Source organism: Micromys minutus (genome assembly GCF_963924665.1).
Source record: "Micromys minutus genome assembly, chromosome: 32".
Classification (NCBI taxonomy): domain Eukaryota; kingdom Metazoa; phylum Chordata; class Mammalia; order Rodentia; family Muridae; genus Micromys; species Micromys minutus.
The window spans coordinates 4129755-4140771 of record NC_137967.1 but is presented as its reverse complement, the minus strand read 5'-3'; the positions used below and the strand labels follow the sequence as shown (position 1 = coordinate 4140771).

Sequence of the window (11017 nt, the reverse complement as noted above, 5' to 3'; positions counted from 1 at the left end):
CCATCAACCCAGGACACCCCCTACCCTTACCTTCTGGTTACCCTAGTAATCCCTAAAGCTCTAAACACATCAAACCCCACACAATAATAGTGGGGGACTTCAACACCCCACTCTCACCAATGGACAAGTCATTGAAACAGAAATTAAACAGAGACACAATGAAACTAATAGAGGTTATGATCCAAATGGATTTAACAGATATCTACATAACATTTCACCCTAAAACAAAGCAGGCTTAGGACTCATGGGAGATCCCCTGCCTCAGATGGCTGACTGATTATAAGTTATACCCAACTTACATGTGTGCCCATGGTGGGGAGCAAATTTAGGGCCTTGCTAGGGAATGCACCGAGCTATTCACCCAACCCTCTAAAATATATTATATCTTATTTTCAGACAGTCTCTAAAGTTGTCCAGGTTGGTTTTAAGTTTGCTCTGTAGTTCAGGCAAGTATTAGACTTGTCCGGCTAAAACGAGATTTTAATATATAGTCAAGCACTGGCTAAGTAACACATTTCTAAAGGGCCTTTAGAAATTACGTCTGGCGTGGAATATGTGAGTCTAAAAGACTTGGGACTCGTTGAATACATCAATCAACAAAACGCTCTCAGCCGAGACACAGGATCTGAAGTGGAAGCCTGTCTGGGCTGTTCCTTCCAGAGGCTGCGCAGAGTCCTCCAGGACGCCAGAGGCGCAAGCGGCTGTCGCTCCCCGCGGAGCGGGTGTCAGGTCGGTCTTTCTTAGGGGCGTGGGCGCAGGGCCGCGGCGCGCCTGCGCAGAGCAGCTCCGGGGCGGGTCCTGGACTTGTCAGCCCAGCGAGGAGGAGGAGGAAGGAGCCGGCTGCGTGCGGTGTGAGGGGCGGGACCGGGCGGGTTGCGGAGGGTAGGCACGCGGAGGCCGGGCCATGCGTGCGAGCCGGTGTGCCGGGGCGCTGCTGCTGCTGCTGCTGCTGCTGAGCGGCGCGGGGCGAGCGATCGGTTCCGAGGACATCGTGGTAGGCTGCGGGGGTTTCGTGAAGTCGGACGTGGAGATCAACTACTCGCTCATCGAGGTGAGCCACCGCGCGTGGCCGGGTGGGCTGTGTGACCCCTGGCCAGGCTCTCGGCTGCTCTGCACCCTTCCCCAGCCGCGCGGAGGAGCGAGGGGCCAAGAGGGTGTGCCCGACCCTGGGCTCCCCCATACCAGGACCCCTGAAACTCTGATCCTCCCAACCCATATTGCAGAACTTGGAAACCACACGTGTCACTCTCCGTACTCCAAACCCCAACATTCGGACTTATCGCTCCTCCATCCTTCCTCCCTGGGGTGCATTTAAAGAGGATCGATTCCCAGCGCTAAGTCCTGGCACGGAACAGTGTAACGACCTCTGGGAATGCGAAGCTGCCTCCCCTACCCCAGCTCTCCGTTTTAAAGTTGCCAGGCACCTTGCATAGGTGGAATTATACTAGAGATCTGTGAAGCTATTTTTTGACTGAGTCGAAAGTTAATGTGAAATAGTTATCAGCCCGGCGGGATTCTGACCCAGAAAGCCTGTGAGAAGAGGGGGTTGGGCAGAGGTAGACCCTGGGGACTGGAGAGAGAGCTAGGCCAGATTTTTCCCAAGGGAGGTAATAGTGCCGCCAGAGAAGGCAAGGAGATGGGAAGAGGTAAAGACAGCTGTCCCAGGGAGAGAAATGTAGGGTGCCAAAGAGAAGGGCACCTGAGCCCTTTGAGCTATCCCAGTGGTCACCTTTAGCATGCCACTTGGAACTGGGGAAAAAGGTGAGAAGCTGTCTCCACCCTGAAGTCCTGTGGGCTTAGCCTTTCTCCAAACCCCAGTCTGTACCTGTGAGATGGTGTTAGAGGTAGTAGGACCCAGAAGCGTGATTTCCCAAGGCGGAGGATCTGTTGCCATCTTCCAGGCCCTCTGTGTACTGCCCCTCGCTGGTTTATATTTTCTTTTCTAATTTTTTGAGACAAGATCTCAGGTAGCCTAGGCTGGCCTCAAATTCACAACATACCCAAGGCTGGCTTTGAACTCTGCACAGCCTTACTTCCTTTTCCCACCGTGATAGATGCCCTGGTTCCTTCTACCCTGGTTTCTTTTCTGGTTTGTTTGTTTGTTTGTTTCTCTTAAGGGCTCCTAGGAATTGCTGGGGACCTGTCACCAGGATTGCCTGGCTTTGCAGCACTGGGCATCTGGAAGGCTTTTCAGCTTGAGCTTCCTTCAGTTTTGGGAGGAAGGAGAGGGCAGTCAGGGCTGCCCTCACCCCTAAGTACTAACAGGGCTTAAGAGAGCAGAGAGTAGGTCCATTTGTGGTCCATTGTGAACTGCGCTGTCCCAGCCTCAGGGCTCCGTGTCCTCCTCTCTGAGGCAACTCATCCTTTTGTAATCTCTGCTTACAACATCAGGCATTTCATGTGTGTAATCTCCACATAGAGTTACGTTGACCTTTCCTGATCCGTACTTCACAAAAGATGGTCCAGGGAGAAGTATGGTGGCCATGCTTTCGCTTTTGAACTAATGGGCTTCTTAAATACATAGTATAGTGAGGATTTTGTTTTTCAAAACACAAAAAAAAAAATTCCATGTTTTTATTTTAATCCCAGGCGTGGGATATGGGGCTGCTTCAGATTGTCCCTTGTCCCCAGTCCCAATCTGACTATGATTTGTCTCATGCGCTAGCAGGACAAATTTTGCCAGCTGCAGATAGTTTCTATGAGTGTGTGACGTTTGTAATTCTGGGGGCTCTTTAGAGGGTGTAGAAATGCTAGGGCCATGAGAGGTGGGTGGTTGGTTGCTTGTTTTAGACAGTGAAGATCAGACTTGCCCCAACGAACTGGTTAGTCACCCGCAATCAGCAGGAAGTAGTCTAACAGTGACCTCCCCCGCCCCCCTCCCCTCTATCATATTTTTTCTCCTATCTAGTGTTAGGGGTTGAAAGGATGGAAGGAAAGGGGTAGAGAAGGCTGGGGGAAAAAGAACTAGCCAAAGGTATGGTTACAATGTAGCAAGCCAAAGTAAAATAATAAAATGGCAACTAGCAGATGCACAGATAGCAAAGCACCATCAAATTGAGCATCTGCAACATCAGCAACATCTGCTGACGGAAGAATTCAGCTGGACTCCTCAATACAGAGGGATCCCTGGACATGGGAGGGCATCCTCATAATCGGGTGCTTACAGCATCTAGCAAAAACTGACTGGGGGAACTGAGGTATCAGCTGGAGGCCTGATTGAGCTTTCTCTCCATGTCTGAGTATCCCACCTCTGAACTTGCAGCTTCCCCAGGTACTTTCATACAGTGGGATGAGCAGTAGTAACATCTGTTGGGAATGGCTCACCTTCTAGCTGTGCTCAGAGATGGTTTACTTTTGGGGTATTTTGCTGTTCTCTTCCCTCCCTGTCACAGGGATGGGGCCAGCCAAGTCCTTGGAAGACACTTTGAAACAAGTTTGTTTAGGTCGGACATGGAGAAAGGACATCACTACCCCCACAGCCAGCTTCTCAGTGAGCTCAAACAGTATGTGACAGTTTACCAACATAGTGTATTCCATAACATGTAAATATTATTGGTTTTTCACAGTCTTTATCCTCCATCTCCTCCTCATCTTCGTTGATTCTTTCCCCCACCCCCTTTTTCCCTTTTTCTTTTGAGGCATGCCCAGGCCGTCTGGAACTTCTGACCCTCCTGCCTGGCCTCCCAGGTGCTAGGCCTGCAGGGCTTATGCAGCCATGTCTGGTTCCTCTCCTGTCACCCATTTTAGCCATCTTCCATCTGTTTCTGCCGAAGTGCCTTCCTTCAACAGCTGTGTATCTGCATACACCAAAGGCTTGTCCCAGATGGGGGATCCTAGTGTGGTAAAGGGACTAGACGAAGCTCTGGGCTTTCACATTCTGTCCTTTAATAGTAGCCCGTAGAACTAAAAAGGAGACTTTAGGGGCTGGAGAGATGGCTTTGCTCAGTGGTTAGAAGTACACAATACACTTGCAAGAAACCTGAGTCAGTTCTCAGTACCCACATGAATGTCTACAACCATCCGTAACTCCGACCATCTGTAACTTCAGTTCCAAGGGATCCGACGCCCTCTTCTGGCTTCTGCCGGCATCAGGCAACCACATGGTGCTCAGGCACCTATGCAGAATACTCATTTACATAAAAGTAATATGCAGAATTCTCATTTACATAAAAGTAAATGTTAAAGAATTACAGGTTCTGGTGGTGCAGCAGTCAGATTTCATATCAAAACTGGGTTCTTGGATTTGGGGGATGGTTCAGTGAAGTGCTTGCTCAAGTTCCATCCCCAGAGCCCTTGTGATTAAAAAGAAAAGGCTGGCCTAGCCTACTCAGTGAGTTCCAGGCCTTTGAGAGACCCTGTCTCAACAGAGAAGGTGGACAGCTCTGAAGGAGTGGCACCTGAAGTTGGTTTAACACACACACACCCCAACACACACACAGACTCACATACCCCAACACACATACTCACACATACTTCAACACACACACACACACACACACACACCAACACACACACACACACACATACCCCAACACACATACACACACATACCTCAACACATACACACCCCCCCCACCTCAAATATTTCTCCTGATGAGCCATCTTTAAGCTGCAGGGCATGGCTTAGGTGAACTGCCTTGGGTGCAGCCTTTTGATCCTCTGTGCATCTGAATTTCTTTATGACCTAGAGCAAATTCATTTTTACGCTGAACTGAATACCTGGGTACTAAGCAGACGGGTGGCTGTGTGGGCTGTAAGTCGTACTCATTGCCCGTGGGCACCCCGGGCTGCTTATGTTTCCCGAGACTCCTTTGGTTTGTGTCTATTTTTGCCATAGAAGGTCACTTTAAAAAACTGTGCTTATGTGTATCTGTATGTAGCTGTGTGCCCATGTGGGCAGTGCCCTTTGAGGCTGGCGGTGGGCATTGGATCCCCTAGAGCCGGAAATGAACTCAGGCCCTCTGCAAGAGCTGCAGGCTCTTTGTGGTTGAGCAGCTCTCCAGCCCCAACATTCATGTTTTACAGGTCAGGCTCTCTGACGTAGTCTGACCCGCATGTGTCTCTACAGACTGGGAAACTGAGGCTCGGAGTCCCTGAGCCTCTCGGGGCAGCTCAGGGAGTCTGCCTGTAACTCTCTGGCTGATGCTGTGAGGTGGCTTTTTCCTTCAGAGAGAGATTAAATAGAGGATGATTTTTTTTCTTTCTGAGTCTGAATTGGTGCTTACCCTGTTGCTGTGAGTCTGCCCAACCACGCTGAAGCAAGGCCCAGCCTCTGGAGGTTATCGTGGCTTTGTCAAGGGCACCCTCACAGGGGAGACCCTGGTATGGCTTTGTGCCGTTCGCTGAGCAGTTTGTGCCTACAGAGGCTTCGGGTGCAGAAGTTGCCGGACGCAGGTCTTGGGGAGAGCGAAGGCCTTGGGGATCTTTTGTATCAGTCCTTGATCAGAGGATGGCAGTGACTATTTCTCTACGCATCTAGAATCATTTGGGCCTAAGAAGGCAGGCTCTAGTGTTCATCCCAGACCTGCGTAGGAGTCTGCCTCCTGATTAGTCCTTGCTTCTAAATTGTGCTGGTGTGGGGCCGAGGGACAGGGTACCTTGCTAATAGCAAAATTAGAAGGTTTTAGGCTCAGAAATTTACAGAAACAAAATAGAGACAACCACCAAAGCAAACTGAAAAGCTTCAGGAAACAAGTCTTTGGGGACAGATTGAAGGTGGTTTCAACAAGAAGAACATGAATAACATTATTCTGGGGTTCCCCGTCTTCTTTCTGAGCCCCCACCCCCCAGCTGTTTTAGCAGCCAGCCTGTAATAGGTGCTCAGCAAACACGGGCCAATAGACTGCATGCAGGCGTCCTGTGCTAACCTATTCTCTAAGCCGGTGTTAGAACCTTAGGGTTTTTTTTCCCTTACTTTCCAGATAAAGTTATACACCAGGCATGGGACTTTGAAATACCAGACGGACTGTGCTCCTAACAACGGCTACTTTATGATCCCCTTGTATGATAAGGTAAGAGGCGGAGGGACTTCAGTCTTTACGAGTGACTTTTATGATAGGAAATAATTTAGCGTGCCCAAGCGACAGTGGTGGCCAGGAGCACGGCCTTTCTTCCTCGAGCCAGCATTCTTATCAGAAAGGTCAGTGGAGCGCAGCTGACCAGCGGCTGAGCGGGCTCAGTGGGGCTACACGCCTCTGGCAGGCTTTCAGTGTCTCCAGCCGGTCCCTTCGCAGAGGGGGTGCTACAGGCAGCTTATGGGGGGGGTCTGGGTGTTCTTGGCGCTGCGGGAGTCCATAGAATCTCGTGTTTTCTTTTAAGAAATGTTTCAAAAACACCCATTTATTTATCTGTTTGTTTATTTATTTAGTGTGTAGAGAGTGGGAGTGGGTACAGTCTGTCTGCCATGGTGTGTGCGTGTGTGTGTGTGTGTGTGTGTGTGTGTGTGTGTGTGTGTGTGTGTGTGTGCTCACATGTGCCCATGCATGTGCGCGTGCATGTGTGAGCATGTGTGAGTATTTGGGGGCCAGGGGGAGAGGGAGAAAGAGGAACAGACAGACAGAAAGCGACCTTTGGGAGCTGGTTCCATCCTTTTACCATCCTGTGGGTTCCAGGGATTGGATGCAGGCTGCCAAGCTTGCACAGTGAGCTCTGTATCCACGGTGACATGTCGACAACCCCAGCCTTTAGAAATGGGCTTCCGGGGTTGGAGAGATGGCTCCGCGGCTAAGAGCACTGACTGCTCTTCCAGAGGTCCTGAGTTCAAATCCCAGCAACCACATGGTGGCTCACAGCCATCTCTGGAGACAGCTACAGTGTACTCATATAAATAAAATAAATAAGTATTTAAAAAAAGAAAGAAAGAAAGAAATGGGTTTGCACATGGCCGTCTCCCTGTTGCGAGATGGAAACTTCTGGGTGCCCAGCTTCAGCCCTGGAATCCAGTGGGTGCCGTTTTGAGGAGCCTGGTGTAGGATTTTATTTCAGGGTGAATGAATTACACCTCACTGTCTACCCAGGGCCTCCCGGTCTCCTGCCTTCATCTTTCTTGGCTTTCCTTGCAGGGGGATTTCATCCTGAAGATTGAACCTCCCCTAGGCTGGAGTTTTGGTAAGTGAGCTGGGACAGGGGACCACACTGCACACTGACAGGTCATTTGCCCATAGACCCCCCCTGGTCTCTAGTCCCTCTCTCTGGGAGAACAGCTTTGGTAGAGTCAGTTCATCGGGCAGGCTACACGCAAGAACCGTGGCCTTCTTCCAGTCCCAGTACCGGGACCGGGGCTGTTTGTTGTTTTGGGGTCTCATGTGTAGCCCAAGCTAGCCTCAGACCTAGTGTTTTCTTATGTCAGCTTCATGGGATTGAGCTTACAGATGTGTGCAACTGTATCTGCCCCACCCCCAAACTAAAGGAAGTGTTTGAACATCGTAAGATTTGGTAGTAGGGTCCGGATCTATATGGGGCTGGAGATGGTGGCATCGTGGATGGTTCTTGTCTAGAGTCTGTGGCCTCTTGAGATTTCTGACCATGACAAAAGGGCCCCTGCAGCTTTTTTCTCCAGGGAAGCCCTATTTCATCAAGGTTTGGAGCCAGGAAGCTGCAGGGGGACAGCCTGACTGACCCCCTGGGAGCTTCGGCCATTTTTCTGGCTTGGCTGGCCTTCTGCTCCCTCTAGCCAGCCCTTCTCATTGAATGACACTTCCAGATACAAGCAGTGAATGTACCAGGGTCATGCAGATATTTTAATGGAGCTAAGTTTTTGCAAAGCGAGCACACCTGGCTAACTGGCAGATTGTGTGGCAGAGTTGTTAGCGCCACGGGAGGCCACCGCTGTGCCCAGTCATCTCCTGCAGCGCGCAGATGACTGTCCTCACCTAGAGTGACAGGGGCTCCGGTTTTCTTTCTGTGTTAGGGACTGAACTCTTACGTATGTGATGTCTCCAGTCCTCTTAGTATATCTGCTTTTGGATTTTCTTCATTTTGATACAGGGCATCGTTAAGTTGTCCAGGCTGGCCTTGATCCTATAATCCTCTGGCCCAGCTCCCCGAGTCACTGTGATCAGAGCCCGAGGCGCTCTGCTCTGTGCAGGTGCATTTTGTTTTGAGCCTGGACTCAGTGAGATCACACAGGCTGATTTCTGTGTCTGGTTTCTTCCGGTCTTGTTTAGGATGCTCACGTGCTTTATGTGTGACTCTAAGCCATTTCCTTCGCTGTATAGAATTCTGTGTGCACATGCGTGTCTTAGTTAGGGTTTCTGTTGCTGTGCCAAAGCCCCATAACCAAAAGCAACTTGAGGAGGACAGGGTTAACTTCAGCGCACTCTCTGGGAAGTCAGGGCTGGAGCTGAGGCCGAGGCCATGGAGGAACGCCACACAATAGTTCTCCCTGCCTTGTTCTGCGGATTTGTAATGCAGTTTCTCATACATCCTCCCAGGGGTGATGCCACCCACTTCAACCATTAGTCAAGAAAATGCTCAACAGACTGGCTCGTAGGCCAGCCTGACGGAGGTGTGTGTGTGTGTGTGTGTGTGTGTGTGTGTGTGTGGCTGTCTGTCTGTCTGTCTGTGTAGGTACACATGTATGTATGTGGAGACCAGAGGTTGATATCTGGTGTCTTCCTCAGCCACTCCCCTCCTCAGTTTTGAGACAGGCCTTCTCCCTGAGCCCGGAGCTCACTGGTCAGCCACTGAGCCCCAGCGAACCTGTGTCCCTCTCTTCAGTTCTGGGGCTACAGATGCATGCTGTGCGCTGCTGAGCTGTAGGTGCTGCTGGGGGTCAGACTCAGGTCCTCACGCTTCGGTGGCAGGTGCCTCACCGACCTCCCCATCCGTCTCCTCAGCCTTCTCTAGTGTTTTAAAAGCTCAACTTTTATTTCTAGTGTGGTGAGCCTTTCGGTTTCCTAAGGAAAACATTGTGTTAACATTGAAGGATGGGGGAGACTCACTCCACACTGTACTTGTGAGGGGTTGGAAGTTCTGTCAGAGGGGAGGTGTGTGTGTGTGTGTGTGTGTGTGTGTGTGTGTGTGTGTGTACACATATGTGGCAAGAGTATGGTCAGGGCAATCTCTTCTTTTGTCCTTGTCCCCTTACCCTGCATGGCTCAGGTCCTCCCCGTGTGGTTTCTGTTGTCACGGAGCTGTTGGACTGTTAGATATGGGACCAGCTTACACGATCACATTGGAACTGTCACATGCTCTGTAGAAAGATCCTCGACCTTCTCATGCCTCAGCTTCCGCCTCAGTAAAATCTCCGGAAGGGTTGAATGCACTGGCCTCGGTGCCTGGGACATAGTAAATGCTTTGGGGCTGGGGAATGGCTCAGTTGGTAAGGCGCTTCTTGCATAGACCTGAGGATCTGGGTTCAGATTCGTGTCAGAGCCAAGCACGGCAGCATGTAACTGTAACCTAGGGCTGGGGTCAGAGGAGAGAGAGGGTCCTGTGCTGACGGCCACTCGGCTGAGGCAGGTGGATGCGCGCCAGGTCCAGTGAGAGACCGGCCTCCGAAGTAAGCTATGGAGGAAGACAACCACCATTGACAGCTTAGCCTTCGCAGGCGTAGGCACACACTCCTGTATTACTTCTGCCTTTGTTTTAGCTCTGGTCAAATGAGGGCATTGCACATAGAAACATGTAGAGGAGTCTGCACACACTGCCATGCGTCTCTTGTCCCTACCGCTCCTTTCCTGATCTCCCCCCAGAGCCAACCAATGTGGAGCTGCACGTGGACGGTGTGAGCGATGTCTGCACAAAGGGCGGGGACATCAACTTCGTGTTCACTGGCTTCTCTGTGAACGGAAAGGTTTGGCTCCTGGCTCTGTCCGCCCTTATCCACATTGCTCTGCCTCATAGAAAGGGGGCTCCTGCGCCCATAGGTCACCCACAGAGTTTCAGAGGTCCGCGGTGTGTGTAGTCAGCTTGAAAGTGGAGGCTGTCCTGAGGTGGGGTGTGGAAGGAGAGGGCGGGGCGCCCAGGGCCTGGGTTGCTATGCTTGCTGTGTTAGGGAGCCTCAGCTCCTTCCGGGGAAGTTCCAGCCAGAGGTTGCTCCTCCTCAGGCTTTGTGTGTCTTCTGCCTCCTTCCCTTGGAACCAGTCGGGGGAGGACTCCTTGAGGTATGGGAGTCTGTGGGTGGCTAGTGGAGTGTATGCTGCTGTGTGAGTGCCTTCTTTTCCATCCTCCCTAGCGTTCGCCTTCTTCCTTCCGCCCAGGCCAAGTAGGGATGAGGTCTCTGTGCTGCCGGGTACCACCAGTGTGTAGATTCCCAAGTCCTCCTTTGTGTTGAGAGTGAGGCCCTGAGCTCTGTTTCATGCGTGGGTTTTCTTGCTGGAAGAGGGGATCTTGGGTATGTTTTCTTTCTTAGAGATTTGTGAAATAGTGATGCTTTTCTTTTTCAAGTCCTACTTTAGCTTTAACTATGTGTGGATATGTATGTGTGAGTGTGCGTGTGTTTAGAGCCAGAGGCGTGGGGCTCCCCTGGAGCTGGAGTTAGTCACAGTAGTTACAAGCTGCCTAATATAGATGCTGGGACCCTCGCTCCAGACCTCTGCGAGAGTGCACCTCAGCCCTTCGCTGAACAGCCTCCATCTTAGATTCAGTGGGACAGTATTTTACTGTCACTGTCCCCTCTCAAAGGTTCCCTGACTACTTCCTCTTCAAATAGGCTCTTGACCCAAAAAGGAAAATGATTTAGGCGCCACTTGGGGAGCAGAAGAACACACTAAACTCTTTCCTCCTGAGGGACCTCAGGAACTGCCCGCTGGGTCCTAACGACCTCCTTCTCACAGGTCCTCAGCAAAGGGCAGCCCCTGGGCCCCGCAGGAGTCCAGGTATCCCTGAGAAGCACCGGCGCCGACTCGAAGATCCAGTCCACAGTCACACAGCCTGGAGGAAAGTGAGTAGCAGCCAGACCAGGCTGTGGCAGGCATGTCGGGAGATTTGGGTTTGAGGGGTTCCGGGCTGGGATCCTCATCTGGCCTCTTAAGAAAATTCATGCTTTTCGAACCCACGCTCCTCATGATGTGAT

The 11017-nt window shown here is 51.3% G+C and overlaps 1 protein-coding gene across 1 annotated transcript in view; it reads left to right on the top strand.

Moving 5' to 3' along the window:
• Positions 1-875: 875 nt before the first annotated feature.
• LOC308413317 (BOS complex subunit NOMO1) overlaps positions 876-11017 on the top strand; it is a 44733-nt gene continuing 34591 nt past the window's right edge. Inside the window, exons 1-5 of the mRNA XM_080908244.1 lie at positions 876-1051; positions 5922-6011; positions 7062-7107; positions 9696-9796; positions 10779-10885. Coding sequence (XP_080764370.1) covers positions 905-1051; positions 5922-6011; positions 7062-7107; positions 9696-9796; positions 10779-10885 — 491 coding nt within the window. The 5' untranslated portion in view covers positions 876-904. The remainder of the gene's footprint in view (positions 1052-5921; positions 6012-7061; positions 7108-9695; positions 9797-10778; positions 10886-11017) is intronic.